This window comes from Mastigoproctus giganteus, chromosome 3 (genome assembly GCF_048544385.1).
Source record: "Mastigoproctus giganteus isolate SK-2022 chromosome 3, ASM4854438v1, whole genome shotgun sequence".
NCBI lineage: Eukaryota > Metazoa > Arthropoda > Arachnida > Uropygi > Thelyphonidae > Mastigoproctus > Mastigoproctus giganteus.
In genome coordinates, this window is record NC_143577.1 from 6,528,151 (window position 1) to 6,555,705 (window position 27,555).

Below are 27,555 nucleotides of genomic sequence, written 5' to 3' on the forward strand. Positions count from 1 at the left end.
GGGAAGCATTCAAGGAATTAACCGTGGAAGCTAATAAACGTTTCATACCTATTAAGAAATATTGTTCAAGGTTGAGGCCTAAATGGTTGTCGAATGAACTAATGAGACTCGTGGCAGAGAAGAAAAATGCATGGGATGCATATAAATTATCAGGCGACACAGAAGCCTATGGCATATATAAGCTAGTCTGTAATCAAGTCACAAAGGAGGTTAGGCAGGCGAAGGCAGATTACGAGAAATCTTTGGCAAAGGATGTTAAAAAAAAACAGCACGGAGTTCTTTACTTATATAAACTCTAAAAGGAAGGGGATGAATCTGATTGGTCTACTTGATATAGATGGTTTGACTGTTGATGATCCTGCTCAGATAGCAAACAAACGCAATGGACAGGACACACCTTAAGTACTGCGTACAAGTGTGGCTGCCTCATTTCAGGAGGGATGTAGATTTGCATGAGTGTGTACAGAGAAGGGCAACAAGATTGGTGAGGGGAATGAAGAGATCCTCTTACCAAGAGAGGCTTAAGTTTTGCAAATTGCAGCAGCTGGAGACTAGGCACATGTGAGGTGATCTGATTGAGGTGTATAAGGCCTTGTATGGGTTGAGCACACTGAATTCTGATGGGATTCTTCCACTTGTTCAGATTATGAACCTAAGTGGGCATAAATTCAAATTGAGGAAAGACAGCTGTAAAATAGATGTGTTGAAATTTGCCTTTAGCCAGCGGGTAGTTAATTGCTGCAACAAACTTCCATCTGTCATTGTGGAAGTTGTTAAGTTAAATAAATTTAAGGAGGAACTGGACAAATATTTAGAGGGAATGGTTGTGTGAATTTTTTTTTTTGGCTGATGCTACATAAGCTGATACGCTTGCTTTCTTGCATCACATGCCATGATTACAATTATTATATCAAACTTTATGTGGCAACCATGAAACAACTTCAACAGCTACTCCACATCACTGAAGGGTTCAGCACAAACATCAGGATGCAGTTTAGCCTAGACAAATGCAAGACCCGTGGATTGCATTAGAGAAAGCTAGTCGGCTGAAACTACCAGCGGAAGACCACTGAAGAGATTGAAGTCATGATCTACAAATATCTAGGGATGATGCAGGGTCGACATATACTGCTAAAATCAAAGCTGAAGGGTAGAAACATGGCCAGAGCCATAAAAACCTACACAATCTCAGTAAAATCATCCTCAAAATTACACAATTAACACGCAGGAGATTATGAGATTGACCAAGTTAGTGATGGCCAAAAGCCTCCAATACCACATGAAGTCACCCACCAAGATATTGACCATAGTCCAGAAAGAAGGAGGGAGAGGTTTAACAGACCTCATTGTACAACAGAAGAATGTGATTAAGAACCTAAGAGATTACTTCCAGGAAAACACATCACCAATCTACCAAACTATAACGAAAACAGACAGGATAGGAAGGGAGGAGGAGTTATGCTATTAGTTAAGAAACACATAAAATCCAAGGAAGTGAAGCCAGTCGACATCGCTGGACAGTGCAATGTCGAGTCAGTTTGGTGTGACATAAGCATTGGGAGATCAAAATTAAGAGTAGGAGTGTGCTATAGGCCTAATGACTCTGATGAGTATAATAAGAAACTGTACGGGGAAATAGAGTGGGCCAGTAAATCAGAGAGTCTTATAATGGTGGATTTCAATTTCCCACATATTGACTGGAATTTGGGGGCTGGTCACTCACACACTAGCAAGGCTTTTGTGGATTTATTGGATGATTGTTTTCTACATCAGCATGTTCGGGAGGCAACTAGAGGGAGTAATATTCTTGATTTGATTATCAGTAGTGATTCTTCATGCATTAAGAATCTGCAGATAAATGAACCACTAGGTGGCAATGATCACAGTGTTCTGAAGTGGGATTTACTCAAAGAGGTAACTACCATTAGGGGTAAAGGGAAGGGGTATTGCTTTCGTAAAGGCGACTACGATGGACTGAGACAGTATTTAAATTCTATACAGTGGGATCAATTGATGATGTTATCAACAGCAAATTCAAAATGGGAAGCATTCAAAGAACTTATCTTGGAAGCTAGGCTTTACATACCAACTAAGAAATATTGTTCAAGGTTTAGGCCTAAATGGATGTCAGATGAACTAATGAGGCATATGGCAGAGAAGAAAAATGCATGGGATACATACAAATTAACACGTGACACAGAAGTCTATGATAGATACAAGTTGATCTGTAACCAAGTTACAAAGGAGGTTAGGCAGGCGAAGGCAGGTTACGAGAAATCCTTGGCAAGGGATGCGAAGAAAAACAGCAAAGAGTTCTTTACTTATGTAAACTCTAGAAGGAATGGAATGAATCAGATTGGTCCACTTGATATCGATGGGTCAACTGTTGATGATCCTGCTCAAGTAGCTAACAAACTAAATGAATATTTTGCATCGACATTCACACATGAGGAGTTATTCAGCGAGGGGAATGCCAGAGGTGTATTCAACTCTGCCAGTAAGCTAGAGAATCTTGTAATAACTGAGAGTAAAGTGGAGGAGAAATTGTTGAAGATAAACACAAGAAAGGCACCTGGGGTGGATGGGATCTATCCAGTTATATTAAAGGAGGCAGCAAAGGAAGTAAGCAAACCCTTAGGCATAATTATGAGAGCTTCCTTGGACTCAGGGGAGGTACCCATAGACTGGAGATGTGCAAATGTGACTCCAATTCACAAAGGAGGATCAAAGGCTGACACAAGTAATTATAGACCTGTGAGTTTAACTTCTGTTCCCAGAAAATTAATGGAGGCACTGGTTAAAGAAGCACTGCAGGATCATCTAGACGACTTCAGTTATAGCTCGGACACAGCATGGTTTTGTTGGGAAGTCTTGCCTGACCAATTTGATTGGATACTATGATGCAGTCACAAAAGAACTGGATGCAGGGAATAACTTTGATATTATATACTTCGATCTTAGAAAGGCTTTTGATACTGTTGCACATGGAAGACTGCTGCACAAATTGGAGCAGTGTGACATTGGAGGCAAATTGCTGCTGTGGATAAAGGGGTGGCTGATGGGGAGAAGACAGAGAGTGGTAATCAATGGACACTGCTCATCGTGGACTAATGTTATTAGTGGAGTCCCTCAGGGCTCAGTGTTGGGTCCATTATTGTTTTCTGTATTCATAAATGATATTGATGATGGTATATCAAGCTTAATGTCGAAGTTTGCAGACGATACAAAGGTAGGCAGGGTTGTCAAGGACACTACTGACACTATGCTGCTGCAACAGGATCTGGAAAGGTTGAGCAGATGGGCTGAGAGGTGGCAAATGAAGTTTAACATTGACAAATGTAAAGTACTACACATGGGAAACAGCAACCCCAGAGCAACGTATCAACTCTGTGGTACTACACTGACAGTGGTAGAGAATGAAAGGGACCTGGGGGTGGTTGAGCAGGAAGATATGAAGTTCTCTGAGCAGTGCAGATGGGCTGCAAGAGTAGCTCATGGTGTATTGTCAATGATATATAGGAATTTTTCTAGCAGGGATAAGGAGGTGATTATTCCCTTGTATAAGGCAATGGTCAGGCCACACCTAGAGTACTGTATACAGGCCTGGAGGCCTCATTTCAAGAAGGATGTAGAGCTGCTGGAACGAGTACAGAGAAGGGCAACAAGATTAGTGAATGGAACAAACGGGTGCTCTTACGAAAAAAGGCTTAAGTTTTGCGAATTACAGTGTCTGGAAACTAGGCACCAGCGAGGTGATCTGATAGAGGTGTACAAAGCCTTGAATGGTTTGAGCATGCTCAATGCTGATGGGATTCTTCCTCTTGCTCAGAATAATCACCTGAGAGGGCATAAATTCAAATTGAGAAAGGACAGATGTAGGATAGATGTGCGGAAATTTGCCTTTAGCCAGCGAGTGGTTGGTAGGTGGAACAGACTTCCATCCCTTGTCGTGGAAGTTGATAGCCTAAATAAGTTTAAGGCTCAGCTGGACAGGTATTTCGAATGAACAGAGGGGTGAAGTGGAAGTGGTTATTTTTTATTTATTTATTTTACTTTATTTTTTTTGGCTGATGCTGCATAAGCTTGCTTTCTTGCATCAAATGCCTCTACTAATGCTAATGCTAATGGTACATACCACTCAAGCTCAACAAGGAGACCCACTCACACAGACAGAAGAAACAAAAACAAATAAGTAACAAAGGCACTCCATAACAGACACTGCAGTGACTTCCATTAAGACTATATACATAAGATGGCTTCCAACACTTGGCTCATGAGCAGGATACTCTTCTTTGAGACTGAAGGATTTGTGCTTGAGATTGAAAATGAGGCAAATGACATCAGGAACTATAGGAATACATTGCCAATGGCTCCAGAGTGACAGCTGACATGTTGACCATATCACCTAGCTCAGAAACAATCCAACACATCACCATGGGATGTAGAGTAATCATCCAGCAGAGCACATTCATTGACATCACCAGGTCACTAGGATAATACAACAGACAATAGAGCAAAAATACCAGTTGATCAAAGAGAGTGTATTGTATTACAAATATGAACCAAAGGTTGTACTAGAGATCCCTACTCACAAACTCTATCGGGTTCATGCCACAATACATAAATAATGAACAGGATGATCCTGCACAACAGCCTGAACATAACCTTCACTGCCAAGAAGGAAATCTGGGTGCGAGGTTAGCCTGTGCAGACATTGCTCCTTAAAGCTCTTCAAACAGAGAAGTTTTTCCTGATTTATTTTCTGCTTTATTAGTTTAAATTGTCATATTAACTTTTTTCTAGAGTAGCTTTATATTCCTAGTTACGATACTTAGTTTAAAGTTTAACTTAGACAGAGATTTCGTAGATATTACTTAGTATCGGTAACGGTATCAAATCCACGTGTCACAAATTGAACGAGACGTCTTTTAACCAAATTTAGTCGATTTATTAACCAATTGTTATATCAAATTATCTTCTATAAGTAGATTATAGACCTAGGCAGGATCCTTAGTTTAGTCTAAATTGAGGTAGCGAGATTTCGAAGCTAATCAATACTTACGAGTCCGTAGAAATACCGTTCGTGAATTCCCGCCATTTTTACACGATAGCATAAGCTTAGTGTAGTATACTGCATAATATAATATTGTCAATTAATCAGTAAATCTATTAATCTTGATAAACTTTATTGTCAATTAAATTGTATTTTTAACTCTATAAATATATATAACGACTTAATCGTAACAAATAATTAATACATAACTATAGTGGTACACGTGATACGGAAGTTGTATAAAGGGAACACTAGATACCGAAAAAAAAAAAAAAAAAATATATATATATATATAACATAACTGTTTTGGGATATAACTTAAGGATTTAATTTTTGTTTTAAATTTTATTGAATTAAATTGGAATCATGACTCTGACCAGAGCAGCAAAGCAAAAGGCTCAAGCTAATGGGAGTGCTGTGGTTCAGGGGAGAACTGAGGGGGGCAGTTGCCCTCTGAATCACAGTCTATTAAAATGCACTGTTTGCTTGATGTTTGCGGAGCAGTCGGGTATGGGACATGATACTGCCAAGGGGGATGTCTTTGTGGGTGCACGATGTAAGGAGTGCAAGGAAATCAGGCGACAACTCAGCGTTGTTATGGGCCTTTATGAGACCTTGAAGGACAGGGTGGATGCCCTCGAAGGAAATAAATTGAGGGGCCCATCAAGCTCTCAGCTGCCCACATCAACGCCAGAGCTTGCACTTGGTCATCAGGCAACACAGGGGCAGCCCCCTAGGCAGAATGCGCTGGTCCCACAGGAACTAGTAGTTGTTGGTGACTCTATTGTCAGGGAAACGGGGAACATACTTTGTAAAAAGGATAGGTGGAATAGGACCAGGGTATGTCTGCTAGGGGCAAAGGTTGATGACGTTGTAGAGCGGATATCATCTTTTAAGGGCACAAAGGGTGATATAGTTGTACACGTTGGCACTAATGATATTAAGAGTAGGAGACCGGCGGAATTACTTAGCAAGTACAGGTCACTGTTGAAAAAAAGCCGTGAATTAGGGTTGAACTTGAAAGTGTCTGCAATTCTGGCCAGACACGATAGGAGGGAGTATATGATGAGAGCCTTGTCGATCAATTCGGCCCTGCAGGGATTGTGCAAGGCTCAAGGGGTAGAAGTATATGATGAGAGCCTTGTCGATCAATTCGGCCCTGCAGGGATTGTGCAAGGCTCAAGGGGTAGAATTTTTTTCAGCCTGGACTGTACTTGTTAACAGGAGAGATTGCTTCTACAGGGATGGGATACACTTAAATAGAAAGGGTGCAAGAATTTTTGCTGATGCTGTCGAGGCAGTGTTAGGTGGGTCGGAAAACTGCTAGTTGGGGGGGGATACAAGGACTAATAGATTAACAGTGGCCACTGGCAGAGGTGGAAGTGATTCTTGCACTGCTTCTATTCAAATGAGCAGAAGTCTGAAAAACAAGATGCAGGATATTTCAGAGACTGCTGGTAGTCATTGCGTTACAAGTAAACACATGGGTTGTGTTAGGGTAGCTAAGAATAGAAAGAGGTGCATGTATACCTGCGTGTACACCAATGCTAGGAGTTTGGTAAATAAATTTGATGAATTTGAGGTATTGCTCAAAACATCAAAGGCAGATATTGTTGGGATATCAGAGACGTGGTGTCACACAGATATAAGTAATGCGGAACTGGAATTTGGGGAATACAATGTATATAGAAAGGATAGACAGGACAGGAGGGGAGGAGGGGTTATGCTATTAATTAAGAAACACATAAAGTCAAAGGAAGTGAAACCAGTTGACATCGATGGACAGGGCAGTGTCGAGTCAGTTTGGTGTGACATAAGCATAGGGAAATCAAAATTGAGAGTAGGAGTGTGCTATAGGCCTAATGACTCTGATGAGTATAATAATATATTGTACAGGGAAATAGAGTGGGCCAGTAAATCAGAGAGTCTTATAATGGGGGATTTTAATTTCCCAGATATTGACTGGAATTTGTGGGTTGGTCACTCGCACACTAGCAAGGCTTTTGTGGATTTATTGGATGATTGTTTTCTACATCAGCATGTTCGTGAGGCAACAAGAGGGAGCAATACTCTTGATCTGATAATCAGTAGTGATTCTTCATGCATTAAGAACCTGCAGATAAATGAACCACTAGGTGGCAGTGATCACAGTGTGTTGAAGTGGGATTTACTCAAGGAGGTAACTACCATCAGAGGTAAAGGGAAGGGTTTTTGTTTTCGTAAAGGCGACTATGATGGTCTGAGACAGTATTTAAATTCTATACAGTGGGACCAACTGATGATGTTACCAACAGCAAACTCAAAATGGGAAGCATTCAAGGAACTAATCTTGGTGGCTACCAGGCTTTACATACCAACTAAGAAATATTGTTCAAGGTTTAGGCCTAAATGGTTGTCAGATGGACTAATGAGACATGTGGCAGAGAAGAAAAATGCATGGGATACATACAAATTAATGGGTGACATGGAAGCCTATGATAGATATAAGTTGGTCTGTAACCAAGTCACAAAGGAGATTAGGCAGGCAAAGGCAGACTACGAAAAATCCTTGGCAAAGGATGCAAAGAAAAACAGAAAGGAGTTCTTTACATACTTGAACTCGAGAAGGAAAGGGATGAATCAGATTGGTCCACTGGATATTGATGGTTCAACAGTTGAGGATCCTGCTCGGGTGGCTAACAATCTAAACGAGTATTTTGCATCTACATTCACGCATGAGAAGTTATTCAGGAAGGAGAATGATGTAGGTAAAGTAAACATTGGCAGTGAGCTGGATGATTTTGTAATAACTGAGAGGAAAGTGGAGGAGAGATTGTTGAGGATAAACATAAAAAAGGCACCTGGGGTGGATGGGATCTATCCAGTTATATTAAAGGAGGCAGCAAAGGAAGTATGCAAACCCCTAGCCATAATTATGAGAGCTTCTTTGGACTCAGGGGAGGTACCCATAGACTGGAGATGTGCAAATGTAACCCCAATTCACAAAGGAGGATCAAAGGCTGACACAAGTAATTATAGACCTGTTAGTTTAACTTCTGTTCCAGGTAAATTAATGGAGGCACTGGTTAAAGAAGCACTGCAGGATCATCTAGACAAGAATTCAGTTATAGCTCAGACGCAGCATGGATTTGTTAAGGGCAGGTCTTGCCTGACCAATTTGATTGGATACTATGATGTAGTCACAAAAGAACTGGATGCAGGGAATAACTTTGATATTATATATTTGGATCTTAGAAAGGCTTTTGATACTGTTGCACATGGAAGACTGCTGCACAAATTGGAGCAGTGTGGCATTGGAGGCAAATTGCTGCTATGGATAAGGGGATGGTTGAGTGGCAGAAGACAGAGAGTGGTAATCAATGGACACTGCTCAACGTGCACTAATGTTATTAGTGGAGTTCCTCAAGGTTCAGTGTTGGGTCCATTGTTGTTTTCGGTGTTTATGAATGATATTGATGATGGGATATCAAGTTTAATGTCTAAGTTTGCAGATGATACAAAGGTTGGCAGGGTCGTTAAGGACACTACTGACGCTATGCTGCTGCAACAGGATCTGGAAAGGTTGAACAGATGGGCTGAGAGGTGGCAAATGAAGTTTAACATTGACAAATGTAAAGTACTACATATGGGTAACAGCAACCCCAGAGCAATGTATCAACTCTGCTGTACTACACTGACAGTGGTGGAGAATGAAAAGGACCTGGGGGTAATTGTGCAGGCAGATATGAAGTTCTCTGAGCAGTGCAGACGAGCTGCAAGAGTAGCTCATGGTGTCTTGTCAATGATATACAGGAATTTTTCTAGCAGTGATAAGGAGGTGATTATTCCCTTGTATAAGGCAATGGTTAGGCCACATCTTGAGTACTGTATACAGGTCTGGGGGCCTCATTTCAAGAAGGATGTAGAGCTGCTGGAACGGGTACAGAGAAGGGCAACAAGATTAGTAAATGGAACAAAGGGTTGCTCTTACGAAGAAAGGCTTAAGTTTTGCAAATTACAGAGTCTGGAGACTAGGCACCGGCGAGGTGATCTGATAGAGGTGTATAAGGCTTTGAATGGTTTGAGCATGCTCAATGCCAATGGGATTCTTCATCCTTCTCAGAATAATCACCTCAGAGGGCATAAATTCAAATTGAGGAAGGACAGATGTCGGATAGATGTGCGGAAATTTGCCTTTGGCCAGCGGGTGGTTGGTTGGTGGAACCGACTTCCATCACTTGTTGTTGAAGTTGATAGCCTAAACAAATTTAAAGCTCAACTGGACAGGTATTTCGAACGAACGGAGGGGTGAAATGGGAGAGGGTTTTTTTTTTTTTTTTTTTGGCTGATGCTGAATAAGCTTGCTTTCTTGCATCATATGCCTCTACTAATGCTAATGCTAAAAGACTACCTACCTCATTGATAGTCATGCCCAAAACCAGCAACTTACAGAAAATGTATGAGGAAAAGGTCAGGAAGTACCCATACACTTAAGACAGGAAGTCAAAGAAATGTGGCATATGAAACAAGTAATGCCCATTCCAATCACCATATTAACCACCAGCATGGTGTCAAAGAGCCTCCATAAGAACCTAGCAGCAAGCAACAGGACCTGGCAGAGGTCACTTACATTTAACTCTAGAAAGCTGCAATCTTGAACTCCTGTAGGACAGTCAGAGACTGGACACAACTTACCACCCCATGCACTTGGTGGCAGTACCTGCATATGAGCTCCCTGTTACAGTGTCAGGATGTAAAATATCCCATAAGGAGAAAAAGTAATAATAATAATAATCAGTTTATTAATAAGAAGTAACTATTTATACTGCATTACAGCTTACATGCTCTAGACAGAAAGTGCCACAGGACTTGCACATTTAGAGAAAATAGAAAATGCAAATGGTGATATTTAAAACTTAGAGATCCGACAGATCGTACTGACAGGTCTTACAACTTAGAGATCTGAAGGATTATATAATTGCCATTTCTTATCACATCTAACTAACTTTTCTAGATAACGTTGAAGTAGCATCCCATCAGTCCTGTCATTAGCATCCTGCCAACCTTCATATTATCTGCAAACTTGGACATTAAGCCCGATATACCATCATTAATATCACTAATAAATACAGACAACAATGGGCCCAACAACAAACCCTGGGGGACTCCACTAATAACATTAGTCCACGAAGAACAGTATGCATTGATTACCACTCTTTGTCTTCTCCCACTCAACCATCCCTTTATCCATAGGAGCGACTTTCCTTTCATGCCACAGTAATCCAGTTTGAACAGCAGTCTTTTAAGTGCAACAGTATCAAAAGCTTTCCTGAAATCCAAGTATATGGTATCAAACATACTTTTTGCATCCAGATCCTTTGTGACCACATCATAGTATCTAATCAAATTAGTCAAACAATATTACCCCATAACAAACCCATGCTGTGTCTGAAGCATAATTGGAGCCATCTCTAGATGATCGTGCATTACTTCTTTTACCAGTGACTCCATTATTTTCTCTGGAATAGAAGTTAAACTAACAATCGTGTAATTACTCATGTCACTCTATGATCCCCCTCCATCTTGTGAATTTTCGATACATTCGCACATCTCCAGACTGTGGGTACCTCCTCTGAATTCAAGGATGCTCTCATAATTAGGGCTAAGGGTTTATTTACTTCCTTTGCAGCCTCCCTAAATATAATTGGATAGATCTCATCCACCCTGAGTGCCTTTCTTATGTTTAACTTGAACAATTTATCTTCTACTTTCCCTATGATTATTACAAAATCATTTAGCTCCCTGTTAGAGTTAGATAAACTTCTACCATCCACTTCTCTAAAGAATTGGGAATGCTGCACAAATTTTAGCAGTGTGGCATTGGAGGAAAATTGCTGCTGTGGATAAAGGGATGGTTGAGTGGGAGAAGACAGAGAGTGGTAATCAATGGACACTGCTCATCGTGGACTAATGTTATTAGTGGAGTCCCTCAGGATTCAGTATTGGGTCCATTGTTGTTTTCTGTATTTATAAATGATACTGATGATGATATATCAAGCTTAATATCCAAGTTTGTAGATGATATGAAGGTTGGCAGGGTTGTTAAGGACACTAATGACAGTACACTGCTGCAACAGGATCTAGAAAAGTTGAGCAGATGGGCTGAGAGGTGGCAAATGAAGTTTAACATTGACAAATGTAAAGTATTACATATGGGAAGCAGTAATCCCAGAGTAACATCTCAACTATGTGGTACCACACTCACAGTGGTAGAGAATGAAAAGGACCTGGGGGTAATTGTGCAGGCAGATATGAAGTTTTCTGAGCAGAGCAAGAGTAGCTTGGTGTCTTGTCAATGACATACAGGAATTTTTCTAGCAGGAATAAGGAGGTGATTATCCCCTTATATAAGGCAATGGTAAGGCCACACCTTGAGTACTGTATACAGGTCAGGAGGCCTCATTTTAAGAAGAATGTGGAGCTGTTGGAACGAGTACAGAGAAGGGTAATAAGATTAGTGAATGGAACAAAGGGTTGTCTTAAGAAGAAAGGCTTAAATTTTGCAAATTGCAGTGTCTGGAGACTAAGCACCTGCGAGGTGATCTGATTGAGGTGTATAAAGCCTTGAATGTTTTGAGCATGCTCAATGCTGATGGAATTCTTCCTCTTGCACAGAATAATCATTTGAGAGGGCATAAATTCCAATTGAGGAAAGACAGATGTAGGATAGATGTGCGGAAGTTTGCCTTTAGCCAGCGGGTGATTGGTTGGTGGAAGAGACTTCCATCCTTTGTTGTGGAAGTTGATAACCTAAATAAATTTAAAGCTGAGCTGGACAGGTACTTGGAACGAATGCAGGGGTGAAATGGAGCGTTTTTCTTTGTTTTTTTTTGGCTGATGCTGCAAAAGCTTGTTTTCTTGCATCATATGCCTCTACTAATGCTAATGCTTCATGTGTGAATATCAATTCAGAATACTCATTCAGTTTGTCAGCAACCTGAGCAGGATCATTAACAGTCAGACCATTGACATTAAGTGGACAAATTTGATTCATCCCCTTCCTTCTAATGTTTACTTAAATAAAGATGTCTTTGCTGTTTTTCTTTGCATCCTTCCTTTGCTTGCCTAACCTCCCTTGTGACTTGATTACATACTAGTTTATATCTACCATATCCATCTGTGTTTACCAATAATTTGTATGAATCCTAAGCATTTTTCTTCTCTACCATGAGTCTCATTAGTTCATCTGACATCCATTTAGGCCTAAACCTTGAACAGTATTTCTTAGTTGGTATGAAAAACCTAGTAGCTTCCAACATTAATTCCTTCAATGCTCCCCATTTAGAATTTGCTGTCAGTACCATCATCTGTTGGTCCCACTGTATAGAATTTAAAAATTGTCTGAAGCCACTGTATTTTCCTTTATGAAAGCAAAAATCCTTCCCTTTACCCTTGATGATAATTACATCTTTAAGTAAATTCCAAATCAATACACTGTAATCACTGCTACCTAGTGATTCTTTTACCTGCAGATTCTTAATGCATGAATAATCACTGCTGGTAATCAGATCAAGCATATTACTCCCTCTTGTTGCCTCTCTAAAATGCTGCTGTAGAAAACAGTCATCCAATAAATCCACAAAAGTCCAGCTAGTCTGTGAGTAACCAACCTACAAATTCCAGTCAATATCTGGAAAGTTAAAATCCCCCATTATGACATTTTGATTTACTGGCCCACCCTATTTCTCTGTATAGTTGTTCATTGTACTCATCAGAGTCATTAGGCCAATAACATACTCCTACTCTCATTTTTTGGTTTCCAGTGCTTATGTCACACCAAACTGATTCAACATTGCATCCATGTCAACTAGATGCACTGCCTTAGATTTTATGTCCTTCTTAACTAATAGCATAGGCCCTCCCCACATCTCCTATGTTTTCTGTTCTTTGTGTGTATATTGTACTCCCCATATTCCAATTCTGTATCCCTTATAATTGAGTGACACCACATCTCTGATATCCCAACAATGTGCTGCATTTGATGTCTTGTCCAGCACTTCAAATTCATTTACTATGTTCCTAGCATTGGTGTACATGCACCTTTTCTTACTCTTAGCTACCCTAACACAGCCCATGTATTTACTTGTTTCATGATGACTCCCATCACTCCTTGAAATCCCTAGCACCTTGCTTTCAAGGCTGCTGCTCCCTCTAATAGAAGCATTGCAAGAATTACTTTCACTTCTTATTGCGGTTATTGTTAATCTGTTTATTCCCCCAAGTTAGCAGTTTTCCAACACATCTAACGCTGCCTCGACAGCTTCAGCAAATATTCTTGGACTCTTTCAATTCAAGTGTATACCATCCCTGTAGAAGCAGTCTCTCCTGTTAATAAAGCACAGACCATGCTAAAAAAAAAATTTCTCCATTAGCCTTGCACATTATCTGATTGACAAGGCTCTCAGCATATGCTACCTCTAATTGTGTCTGGGAAGAATTACAAACACTTTCAAAATAAACCCTAATCATGACTTTTTTCCAACATTGTCCTATACAGTAGACTCTCGATTTTTCAGGATAGATGGTAAAAAAAAAAAAATTCCCGGATTTCCTGGTTAATCCAAAAATACAGTAAGTCCCAGACATATGTAAGAGATACATTCCAGGACTTCTTACATAAGTCGAGTATTACGTAACTCGGGAATGATTAATAAAATATTTCTGCTATATCCCTGATATACCAAAATTACAAAAACCACATAATATCCTCAGAAAAATGAAGAAAAATAGATAGATATTTTTCAATTAATTAGTTGTATATTTTTTATATACGTTTCATATATAGAAAAATAGTTATATATTTTTAATTAGTTCGATTGAGAACTTTATCTGGAGACAGCAGTGAAGTAGCCAGAGTGGCACATAAGAAAAGAAAAAATGATGAAAAACGCATGTTATTGTTCTGTAAAAACTGATATGCATTTCGTAATCACTTCTCATATTCTGTGTTTGTCCTTTATTGTGTTCACCATTGACACTGACAAATCCGAATTCCGTGCAATACTTGTTAATGTTTGACCTTTTTCATACATCCTTATTATTTTAATTTTGTGATCCAACTTAATCGCTTTCCTTTTCTTGGCAGATTTACTAGTACCGCTGTTACTTATTCTCTTATTGGGCACCATAATAACAGTTAAAATTAAATTTTCTGTAAAGAACTTCACAGGGTTAGCATTAGCATTAGTCAAAGCATATGATGCAAGAAAGCAAGCTTATACCGCATCAGGTAAAAAAAAAAAAAACCTTCCCATTTCACCCATCCGGTCACTCCAAATGTTTGTCCTGTTCAGCTTTAATTTATTTAAGCTATCAACTTCCACAAAAACAGATGGAAGTCTATTCCAGCAATCACCTACCCGTTGACTAAAGGCAAACTTCCACACATCTATTCTACAACTATCTTTCCTGAAATTGAATCTATGCCTCCTCAGGTTCTTTGTCTGAGCAAGAAGAAGTATCCTGTTAGCATTGAGCCTGCTCAAACCATTCAAAGCCTTATACACCTCAATCAGATCAAATCGCAGGTGCCTAATCTCCAGATGCTGCAACTTGCAGAACTTAAGCCTTTCTTCATAAGTGCACTCCTTTGTTCCTCTCACCAATCTTGTTCCCCTTCTCTGTACTCATTCTAGCAACTCTACATCCTTTCTAAAATGAGGCTTCCAGACCTGTATACAGTACTCAAGGTGTGGCCTGACCATTGCCTTATAAAAAGGGATAATCACTTCCTTATTTCTGCTAGCAAAATTCCTATATATCATTGACAAAACTCCATGACCCGCTCTGGCAGCCGTCTGCACTGCTCAGAGAACATCATATCTGACTGCACAATTACCCCCAGGTCTTTTTCATTCTACACATCATCCCTGAGTGTAGTACCACAGAATTGGTACATTTCTTCTTGAGTTACAGCTACCCATATGCAGTACTTTGTATTAGTAGTAGTAGTAGTAGTAGTAGTAGTGGCACATGATGCAAGAAAGCAAGTGTAGGAGCTTATGCAGCTTCAGCCAAAAAAAAAAAAAAAAATCACACCATTCCCTCCAAATGCCTGTCCAGTTCCTCCTTAAATTTATTTAACCTATCAACTTCTACAACGACAGATGGAAGTTTGTTCCAGCAATTAACCACCCGCTGGCTAAAGGCAAATTTCCGCACATCTATTCTACATCTGTCCTTTCTTAATTTGAACTTATGTCCCCGTAGGTTGGTAATCTGAACAAGTGGAAGGATCCCATCAGAATTCAGCGTGCTCAACCCATTCAAGGCCTTATAGACCTCAATCAGATCACCGCGCAGGTGCCTAGTCTCCAGCCACTGCAATTTGCAGAACTTAAGCCTCTCTTGGTAAGAGAATCCCTTCATTCCCCTCACCAATCGTGTTGCTCTTCTCTGTACACGCTCAAGCAAATCTACATCCTTCCTAAAATGAGGCCTCCAGACCTGTACGCAGTACTCAAGGCGTGGCCTGACCATTGCCTTATACAGAGGGACAATCACCTCCTTTTCCCTGCTAGCAAAATTCCTATATATCATTGACAAAACCCCATGACCCGCCCTAGCAGCCTGTCTGCACTGCTCAGAAAACTTCATATCTGACTGCACAATTACTCCCAGGTCTTTTTCATTTTCTACCACCTTAAGTGTAGTACCACACAGTTGGTACGTTTCTCTGGGGTTACTTCTACCCATATGCAGTACTTTGCATTTGTCAAGGTTGAACTTCAGTTGCCACTTCTTAGCCCATCTGCCCAAATTATCTAGATCCTGTTGCAGTAGCACACTGCCATTACTGTCATTAACAACCCTGCCAACCTTTGTGTCATCTGCAAACTTCGACATTAAGCCTGATATACCTTCATCAATATCATTGATAAATACACAAAACAACAGTGGACCCAACACCGAACCCTGTGGGACTCCACTAATAACATTAGTCCACGAAGAGCAGCACCCATTGATTACCACCCTCTGTCTTCTCCCACTTAACCATCCTTTTATCCATTGTAGCAACTTACCCTTAATACCATTCTGCTCCAATTTGTACAGTAGTCTTCCATGCGCAACAGTGTCAAAAGCTTTCCTGAAATCCAAGTATATGATATCAAAATTATTTTTTGCATCCAGTTCCTTTGTGACCACATCATAATAACCAATCAAATTTGTCAGACAAGACTTTCCCTTAACAAACCCATGCTGTGTCTGAATTATTGCTGCAGTCTTGTCTAGATGATCCTGCAATGCATCTTTAACCAGCGACTCCATTATTTTACCCGGAACAGAAGTTAAACTAACTGGTCTGTAATTACTCGTGTCACCCTTCAATCCACCTTTGTGAATTGGGGACACATTTGCACATCTCCAGTCTGTGGGAACCTCCCCTGAGTCCAAGGATGCTCTCATAATTATGACTAAGGGTTTGCTTAGTTGCTTTGCCGCCTCCTTTAAAATAACTGGAGAGATCCCATCCACCCCAGGTGCCTTTCTTATGTTTAACTTCAACAATTTCTCCTCCACTTTGCTCTCAGTTATTACAAAATCATTAAGCACACTGCTACAATTTGATAACCTTCTTCCATTTTCAAATTGTAATAATTCCTCACGTGTGAATGTAGATGCAAAATACTCATTCAGTTTGTTTGCTATCTGAGCAGGATCATCAACAGTCGAACCATCGATGTCAAGTGGACCAATCATATTCATCCCCTTCCTTTTAGAGTTTATATAAGTAAAGAAATCCTTGCTGTTTTTCTTAGCATCTTTTGCCAAAGATTTCTCGTAATCCGCCTTCGCCTGCCGAACCTCCTTTGTGACCTGATTACAGACTAGCTTATATCTGCCACAGGCTTCTGCGTCACCTGATAATTTATATGCATCCCATGCATTTTTCTTCTCTGTCACGAGTCTCATTAGTTCATTTGATAACCATTTAGGCCTAAACCTTGAACGATATTTCTTAATCGGTATATAAAGTCTAGTAGCTTCCACGATTAATTCTTTGAATGCTTCCCACTTAGAATTTACTGTTTGTAACATCGTCAGTTGATCCCACTGTACAGAATTTAAAAACTGGCTGAGACCACTGTACTCCCCTTTACAGAAGCAAAAACCCTTTCCTTTACCCCTGACGGTAGTTACCTCTTTGAGTAAATCCCACTTCAGCACACTGTGATCACTGCCACCTAGTGGTTCCTTTATCTGCAAATTCTTAATACACGAATGATCACTGCTGATAACCAGATCAAGAGTGTTACTTTCTCTGGTTGCCTCTCGAACATGCTGCTTATTTGTCAATGTTAAACTGTTGCAGTAGCATACTGTCATTAGTGTCATTAACAACCCTGCCGATCTTTGTATCATCTGCAAACTTGGACATTATGCCTGATATACCTTCATCGATATCATTGATAAATACACAAAACAACATTGGGCCCAGCACCGAACCCTAGGGGACTCCGCTAATAACATTAATTTATTACCACTTATTACCACTCTCTGCTGTCTCCCACTCAACCATACCTTTATTGATTGCAGTAACCTGCCCTTATTGCAATACCACTCCAAATTGTACAGCAGTCTTCCATGTGTAACAGTATCAAAAACTTTCCTGAAATCCCAGTACAGGCTGGCCTCGATTAACGCGATTAATTCATCCCGCGAGCACATCGTGCAAAATGGAAACAATTTAATTGAATATAGGAAAAATTATAATTGGTCCTTGACCTTCTGGAATGTCCATAAAGAATTTTAAAAATACCTTTTAAATAACTTTTTAACTGTATACAATGTAAAAGATAATGAAAATAATTATGTAATTAAATGTTTATTGCATAAAACAGTGGTTCCCAAACTGTGTGCTGTGGAATATTTTAAATTTTTGAGGGAAACACAGCGATTCGACATCTGTCGGACACCGCGCAAACTATTAGCTCGAGGTAGTTCATAGTTTCAACATTTCTTATTAAGTTGTTTGGACCTAACTACTTAATAAATGGAATCGTTAGGTATTTCTTTTGGTCTAGGTACGCCGTGAAAAAATTACTGAGACACTTAAGAGCACCGTGAACCGAGAAAATTTGGGAACCTCTGACATAAAATACACAATTAAGAAATGACTGTTGCGGAAATATTTGAACAGTGTTGACTTTCTCTTTTCATCAATCAATTTCCGATAGCCGACAACAATCTTCTCTGGGCCCTGGCGAAATAAATATCGCAGAAAACCTCAAACCTTTTGTTTGAGGTTCTCTGCAATACGAAAGATTTCATCTAGTTCTTTTACCGTTATCTCCTTCGCGGTAACATTTTCATCTGGCTCATTTAAAAATTTGAATTTTTAAATGCAAGTCTGCATTGACTTTATTAGTGGGAGATAAACAAGTAACACGTCTTTTTCCGATGGTTGATGGAATATACTGAGGCGGGCAGCAGGCAAACCTTTGTTTATTATCCATCCGCTGTGCGGTAAGCTTAACGCGTGATTCAAATCTTTTTCAACTATCGCATAAAAAAAAAAAAAGGATCGCGTTAACTGGAAATTTGCATCGTGTAAAGTGAAAAGTGGTATAATTTTTTGAAATAGCGATAACTGAAAAACGCTTTAATCGAACTCGTGTTATGCAAGGCCTGGTTGTATATGATATCAAAAATATTTTTTGCATCCAGTTCTTTTATTACCACATCATAGTATCCAGTCAAATTGGTCAGACAAGACTTCCACTTAACAAACCCATGCTATCTCTGAACTATTGCTGCTGTCTTGTCTAGGTGATCCTACATCACCACTTTAACCAGTGACTCCATTATTTTCCCCGGAACAGAAGTTAAACTAACAGGTCTATAATTATATGTGTCACCCTTTGAATCCCCTTTGTGAACTGGGGATACATTTGTACATCTCCAGTCCATGGGGACCTGTACTGACTGTAAGGATGCTCTCATAATTATGGCTAAGGGTTTGATTACGTCCCTTGCTGTCTCCTTCATTATAACTGGATAGATTCCAGCTGCCTTTTTTATGTTTAACTTCAACAATTTTCCTTCCACTTTGCTCTCAGTTATCACAAAATCACTTAGCTGCCTGTTAGAGTTTGATAAACTTCTGGCATTTCCCTCCTTGAATAACTCCTCATGTGTGAATGTAGATGAAAAATACTCATTCAGTTTATCAGCTACTTGAACAGGATCATCAATAGTCGAACCATCGATATCAAGTGGACCAATCTGACTCATCCCTTTCTTTCTAGAGCTTACATAAGTAAAGAAATCTTTGCTGTTTTTCTTTAATCCTTTGCCAAAAATTTCTTGTAATCTGCCTTTGCTTGTCTAACCTGTTTTGTCACTTAATTACAGACTAGTTTATATCTGTCGTAGGCCTCTGTGTCACCTGATAATTTATATGCATCCCATGCATTTTTCTTTACACAAGCTTCATTAATTCATGCAACATCCATTTAGGCCTGAATCTTGAACAGCATTTCTTAGTTGGTATGAAAAGCCTAGTAGCCTCCAAAATTAAGCCCCTGAAGGCTTCCCATTCAGCATTCACTGTTGGTAACTTTATCAGTTGATCCCACTCTATAGAATTTAAAAACTGTCTGAGACCTCTGTAGTCACCTTTACGAAAACAAAAACCTTCCCTTTACCCTTGATGGTAGTTACATCTTTAAAGTAGGTCCCAAATCAGTACACCATGATCACTGTCACCTAGTGTTTCCTTTATCTGCAAATTCTTAATGCATGAATAATCACTGCTCATAATCAGATCATGAGTATTACTCCCTCTGGTTGCCCTTCGAAAATTTTGCTGTAGAGAACAATCCTCCAATAAATCCATAAAAGTCTTGCTAGCGTGCAAGTGACCAAACCGCAACAATTTCAGTTAATATCTGGAAAGCTACAATCCCCCATTACAAGACATTTTGATTTACTGGCCCATTCTATTTCTCTGCACAACTGTTCATTGTACTGATCAACATCATTAGGCCTATAACATACTCCTAATCTCATTTTCCTTTTCCCAGTGTTTATGTCACACAAAACAGACTCAACATTGCACTGTCCACCCATGTCATCTGGATGCATTTCCTTAGAATTTATGTGTTTCTTAACTAACAGCATAACCCCTCCTCCCTTCCTACCCTTTCTGTACACATTGTACTCCCCAAATTACAGTTCTGCACTGCTTATATCTGTGTGACACCATGTGTCTGATATCCCAACAATAACTGCCTTTGATGTCTTGATCAGCACTTCAAATTCATTAATTTTATTTACTATACTTCTAACATTAGTGTACATGCAAATACACATGCAGTTGTTCTTACTCTTAGTTACCCTAACACAGCCCATGTATTTACTTGTTCCATGATGACTCTCAGCAGCTCTTGAAATCCCCAGCAACTTTCTCTCTAGGCTTCTGCTCATTACAATAGAAACAATGCAAGAATCACTTTTGCTTCTACCTGCATCTACCATTAATCTTTTTGTCTGTGAATACCCCCCCCCCCCAAACTAGCAGATTTCCTACTCACTTAACACTGCCTCGATAGCATCAGCAAATATTTTTGCACCATTTCTATTTAAGTGCATCCCATCCCTGTAGAAGCAGTCTCTCCTGTTAGCAAGCACAGAGACCACGCTGAAAAAAATTCTACCCCATGAACCTTGCACAATCTCCCCAGGGTTAAGGCAAAAACTCACTATTATCACCCAATGCGAGCTCACATTTTACTAAATCACACTTCTGGAAGTAACTACCATAAAACAATAAAAACAATTTACAGTTTCTGGTTTATTGGGCTTTTCTGTTAGTGTAATTCATTATAAATGGGTAGGAAACTCAATCTTATTGCATTTGTGATAATACTGATAGCTGGAATTCTATGGGGTTTTACTTTATTATGGTGAAATGTGTGTCCCTTCACTGAAATCTTCAGTCCTATAAAAAAAACACAAATTTTAAGAATCTTCTCTTCATTCCTATTTTTAAGCTTGTTACTCCATATCTCACTTGTGCAATTTGTGTGTGTCGTAATTGTCATTATTGATTGTTTATTGTTTATTTTTTTTATCTGTTTTAAATTTTACAATCCTAAAAGAGAAAAAAAAATTTAACGTAAGTCCGAAGTTACTTAAATTGGGGACTTACTGTATTGAAAAATGTTCAGCAACCTACTTAAAAAAGTATGGCGATAGATAACAAATGAAAAAACTTACCACACACTACTCGTGTGTCCAATTCGATGCTTTCCTTTATTTTTTATGATGTCGCATATGGTTTGGTCACCAACATTATAATGGTTCAGATTTAACGGATTCACCGTTTTCAAACTTTTGAAAAATTTTAAGTTGTTGTTTAATTGAGAGCACAACTCTTTTTTGCATTTACCCATCATTTTCACGATTTCTAAACAAAAAAAAAAAAACATTTATTATAAAAAAAATTTCGATATCCCTGACATAAATAACGAAACAGAATTTGTCTTTTTGTAATGCAACGGAACACAACAATCAACGCGACACATTAAAACAAAATAAACATTTGTTCTTTTTTTTTTTCTTTTTTTTTTCTTTTTTTTTTTTTTGAGTGGCAGGTGTTGAAGACAGTGGAGGTTGCAAGATAATAGGTACATTAATCTCCCAATGACGACTTATAACACTGCGTCTTGTCGCATATTTATGATTTGCAAAACATCTGTTTATACGTTTATACCTATTCCAGACATTATTTGAATTTTATGATTTCTGTTTTTTTTTTTTTTTTTTTTTTTCTTTTTGGAGCCTTGAAGTGTTTCAGTTAATCCGCTCCTGGTAAATCAAGAGTCTGCTGTACTTGTTAAGTCTGCAGATCTCCCACTCTTACTGTAAGTAATGCCGATGTGTACAACGATAATACATTTTTTGCCCTTAAAATATATCTGCTCTATAACGTCATAAACTTTTGTCCCCTGGCAGATATACCCTGGTTTGATTACATCCTATCCTTTTTGCACAATATATTTTCCATTTTCCCGACAATTCATTCAGTTCATTTCATTATATTATCACTGTAACTTATTGTAAAATGGAAGTAGTTAGAATTTTTTGTTTTTCTGAATTTTTTAAGATATTTTGTTTGACTTTACAGGAATATATTGTGTAAAATTAATATAAGTGTAAATAAGCAATCTAAATCACTTTTTATGTATTTTTTTTCCTAGTGGCTTCTTGTTGACTTACCTATTTTTAAAGGAAGCTGATAAGACCAAAGGAAAAATAAATTGGATTATGTTTTATATTCATCGTTTCTGGAGGTAAGTTACATGATACTCCACACAATATTAATGTACTCAATCCTTGTAATGGAATTATGAGATCACTCTAGAAGGAGTGCTCCACTGGATACTGATAATTACAAATGCTAAGTTTTAGATATTAGCATTAGGAGTAGTAGTGGCAAATTATGCAAGGAAGCAAAATTTATACAGCATCAGCCAAAAAAAGAAAAAAACAGAGCAACTTCCTTTTCAACACATCTGGTGAGTACGGGCTTGGTTTGCCCACCCCCATGCATGCTTTTCTACATAAAATGTAGAGGTATGTGGAGTAAGTCAAATCTTTTATATGTAAAAGACACACCTGTCGAAACGCACTGGTTTATATCTAATCAGGAAATGACCTATGTAATTATTTACCTGTGCATTTGTAGTGCACGGAATTCTCAAGGTCATAAATATCACGGCAAAGCTCCAGAACTGTGTACACCCTCCAACATGGCACCAAGCAAAACAGTGGGAAAGCAGTGATTGACAAGTTGTGACTCCCATATTTTGACAAATGGACAGGAATAAAGCAGTGATTGGCAGAAGCCACTGCTTCCTCCACCCACTGTCCTCCTAGGTTGATATGCCTAGGGTGTTTTTTCCCACATTTGCCACTGTTTTTAATTCGGTAACTCGTTTTCCCATTTTTAAACATCGGGATGGAGGGATAACACCCTACCTAAGCTAAGCCACCCTCCTCGATGACACAAAACAATCAGAAATGGGAGATGCCTTCACCTGTCAATTATTGCCGTCTTCCTCACTTTCATCAAAGTACCTGCCAGTGTATACTATACTGGACTTCAGCCAATATCACTATGTAATTATTTACCTGCATTTACATAGATCACTAAGGAAAAGGCCTTTTGCTTCTGGTTTCATAATACATGAGAAATATTGTTGCGTCCAAAAGAGTAGGACTACAATATTTAACTGAAATATTTACAAACTATACAAACATTTGCCTGACCAATTCGATTGGATACTATGATGTAGTCACAAAGGAACTGGATGCAGGGAATAACTTTGATATTATATACTTGGATCTTAGAAAGGCTTTTGATACTGTTGCACAGGGAAGACTGCTGCACAAATTGGAGCAGTGTGACATTGGAGGCAAATTGCTGCTGTGGATAAAGGGGTGGCTGAGGGGGAGAAGACAGAGAGTGGTAATCAATGGACACTGCTCATCGTGGACTAATGTTATTAGTGGAGTCCCTCAGGGCTCAGTGTTGGGTCCATTATTGTTTTCTGTATTCATAAATGATATTGATGATGGTATATCAAGCTTAATGTCGAAGTTTGCAGACGATACAAAGGTAGGCAGGGTTGTCAAGGACACTACTGACACTATGCTGCTGCAACAGGATCTGGAAAGGTTGAGCAGATGGGCTGAGAGGTGGCAAATGAAGTTTAACATTGACAAATGTAAAGTACTACACATGGGAAACAGCAACCCCAGAGCAACGTATCAAATCTGTGGTACTACACTGACAGTGGTAGAGAATGAAAGGAACCTGGGGGTGGTTGTGCAGGCAGATATGAAGTTCTCTGAGCAATGCAGACGGGCTGCAAGAGTAGCTCATGGTGTATTGTCAATGATATATAGGAATTTTTCTAGCAGGGATAAGGAGGTGATTCTTCCCTTGTATAAGGCAATGGTCAGGCCACACCTAGAGTACTGTATACAGGCCTGGAGGCCTCATTTCAAGAAGGATGTAGAGCTGCTGGAACGAGTACAGAGAAGGGCAACAAGATTAGTGAATGGAACAAACGGGTGCTCTTACGAAGAAAGGCTTAAGTTTTGGAAATTACAGTGTCTGGAGACTAGGCACCAGCGAGGTGATCTGATAGAGGTGTATAAAGCCTTGAATGGTTTGAGCATGCTCAATGCTGATGGGATTCTTCCTCTCGCTCAGAATAATCACCTGAGAGGGCATAAATTCAAATTGAGGAAAGACAGATGTAGTAGTAGTAATAGTAGTAGTAGTGGCACCTGATGCAAGAAAGCGAGTGTAGGAGCTTATGCAGCATCAGCCAAAAAAAAAAAAAAAAAATCACACCATACCCTCCAATTGCCTGTCCAGTTCCTCCTTAAATTTATTTAACCTATCAACTTCCACAACGACAGATGGAAGTTTGTTCCAGCAATTAACCACCCGCTGGCTAAAGGCAAATTTCCGCACATCTATTCTACATCTATCCTTTCTTAATTTGAACTTATGTCCCCGTAGGTTCGTATTCTGAACAAGTGGGAGGATCCCATCAGAATTCAGCGTGCTCAACCCATTCAAGGCCTTATAGACCTCAATCAGATCACCGCGCAGGTGCCTAGTCTCCAGCCACTGCAATTTGCAGAACTTAAGCCTCTCTTGGTAAGAGGATCCCTTCATTCCCCTCACCAATCGTGTTGCTCTTCTCTGTACACGCTCAAGCAAATCTACATCCTTCCTAAAATGAGGCCTCCAGACCTGTACGCAGTACTCAAGGCGTGGCCTGACCATTGCCTTATACAGAGGGACAATCACCTCCTTTTCCCTGCTAGCAAAATTTCTGTATATCATTGACCCCATGACCTGCCCTAGCAGCCTGTCTACATTGCTCAGAAAACTTCATATCTGACTGCACAATTACTCCCAGATCTTTTTCATTTTCTACCACCTTAAGTGTAGTACCACACAGTTGATACGTTTCTCTGGGGTTACTTCTACCCATATGCAGTACTTTGCATTTAGCATTAGCATTAGCATTAGTAGAGGCATATGATGCAAGAAAGCAAGCTTATTCAGCATCAGCCAAAAAAAAAGAAAAAAAAAAAAAAAAAAAAAAACAACCACTACTCCCATTTCACCGCTCAATTTGTTCGAAATACCTGTCCAGCTGAGCCTTAAATTTGTTTAGGCTATCAACTTCAACAAGAAGCGATGGAAGTCTATTCCACAAACCAACTGCCCGCTGGCTAAAGGCGAATTTCCGCACATCTATCCGACATCCGTCCTTCCTCAATTTGAATTTATGCCCTCTCAGGTGATTATTCTGAGCAAGAGGAAGAATTCCATCGGCATTGAGCATGCTCAAGCCATTCAAAGCCTTGTACACCTCTATCAGATCACCTCGGCGATGCCTAGTCTCCAGGCTCTGTAATTTGCAAAACTTAAGCCTTTCTTCGTAAGAGCAACCCTTTGTTCCATTCACTAATCTTGTTGCCCTTCTCTGTACTCGTTCCAGCAGCTCTACATCCTTCTTGAAATGAGGCCTCCAGACCTGTATACAGTACTCAAGGTGTGGCCTGACCAATGCCTTATACAAGGGAATAATCACATCCCTGTCCCTGCTAGAAAAATTCCTGTATATCATTGACAAGGCACCATGAGCTACTCTTGCAGCTCGTCTGCACTGCTCAGAGAACTTCATATCTGCCTGCACAATTACCCCCAGGTCCTTTTCATTCTCTACCACTGTCAGCGTAGTACCACAAAGTTGATATGTTGATCTGGGGTTACTGTTTCCCATATGTAGTACTTTACATTTGTCAATGTTAAACTTCATTTGCCACCTCTCAGCCCATCTGCTCAACCTTTCCAGATCCTGTTGCAGCAGCATAGTATCAGTAGTGTCCTTAACAACCCTGCCAACCTTTGTATCGTCTGCAAACTTGGACATTAAGCCTGATACACCATCATCAATATCATTTATAAATACAGAAAACAACAATGGACCCAACACTGAACCCTGAGGAACTCCACTAATAACATTAGTCCACGTTGAGCAGTGTCCATTGATTACCACTCTCTGTCTTCTGCCACTCAACCATCCCTTTATCCATAGCAGCAATTTGCCTCGAATGCCACACTTCTCCAATTTGTGCAGCAGTCTTCCATGCGCAACAGTATCAAAAGCCTTTCTAAGATCCAAATATATAATATCAAAGTTATTCCCTGCATCCAGTTCTTTTGTGACTACATTATAGTATCCAATCAAATTGGTCAGACAAGACCTGCCCTTAACAAACCCATGCTGTGTCTGAGCTATAACTGAATTCTTGTCCAGATGATCCTGCAGTGCTTCTTTAACCAGTGCCTCCATTAATTTTCCTGGAACCGAAGTTAAACTAACAGGTCTATAATTACTTGTGTCAGCCTTTGATCCTCCTTTGTGAATTGGGGTTACATTTGCACATCTCCAGTCCATGGGTACCTCCCCTGAGTCCAAAGAAGCTCTCATAATTATGCCTACGGGTTTGCTTACTTCCTTTGCTGCCTCCTTTAATATAACTGGATAGATCCCATCCACCCCGGGTGCCTTTTTTATGTTTATCCTCAACAATTTCTCCTCCACTTTCCTCTCAGTTATTAGAAAATCATCTAGCTCACTGCCAATGTTTACTTCACCTACGACATTCCCCTTCCTGAATAACTCCTCATGTGTGAATGTAGATGCAAAATACTCGTTTAGATTGTTAGCCACCTGAGCTGGATCCTCAACTGTTGAACCATCAACATCCAGTGGACCAATCTGATTCATCCCTTTCCTTCTTGAGTTTAAATAGGTAAAGAACCCTTTTCTGTTTTTCTTTGCATCCTTTGCCAAGGATTTCTCATAATCTGCCTTTGCCTGCCTAATCTCCTTTGTGAGTTGGTTACAGACCAACTTATATCTATCATAGGCTTCCACGTCACCCATTAATTTTTATGTATCCCATGCATTTTTCTTCTCTGCCATATGTCTCATTAGTTCATCTGACAACCATTTAGGCCTGAACCTTGAACAATATTTCTTGGTTGGTATGTAAAGCCTGGTAGCTTCCAAGATTAGTTCCTTGAATGCTTCCCATTTTGAATTTGCTGTTGGTAACATCATCAGTTGGTCCCACTGTATAGAATTTAAATACTGTCTCAGACCAGCATAGTCTCCTTTACGAAAGCAAAAACCCTTCCCTTTACCTCTGATGGTAGTTACCTCCTTGAGTAAATCCCACTTCAGCACACTGTGATCACTGCCACCCAGTGGTTCATTTATCTGCAGATTCCTAATGCATGAAGAATCACTACTGATAATCAGATCAAGAGTATTACTCCCTCTAGTTGCCTCCCGAACATGCTGGTGTAGAAAACAATCATCCAATAAATCCACAAAAGCCTTGCTAGTGTGTGAGTG

The 27,555-nt window shown here is 39.6% G+C and overlaps 1 protein-coding gene across 1 annotated transcript in view; it reads left to right on the top strand.

The window, feature by feature from the left end:
- Window positions 1-27,555, top strand: part of LOC150087633 (nose resistant to fluoxetine protein 6-like) — a 204,680-nt gene that overhangs the window by 90,886 nt on the left and 86,239 nt on the right. The window contains exon 9 of the mRNA XM_090369837.1: window positions 22,297-22,389. Within this exon, the coding sequence (XP_090225963.1) occupies window positions 22,297-22,389 (93 nt within the window). The remainder of the gene's footprint in view (window positions 1-22,296; window positions 22,390-27,555) is intronic.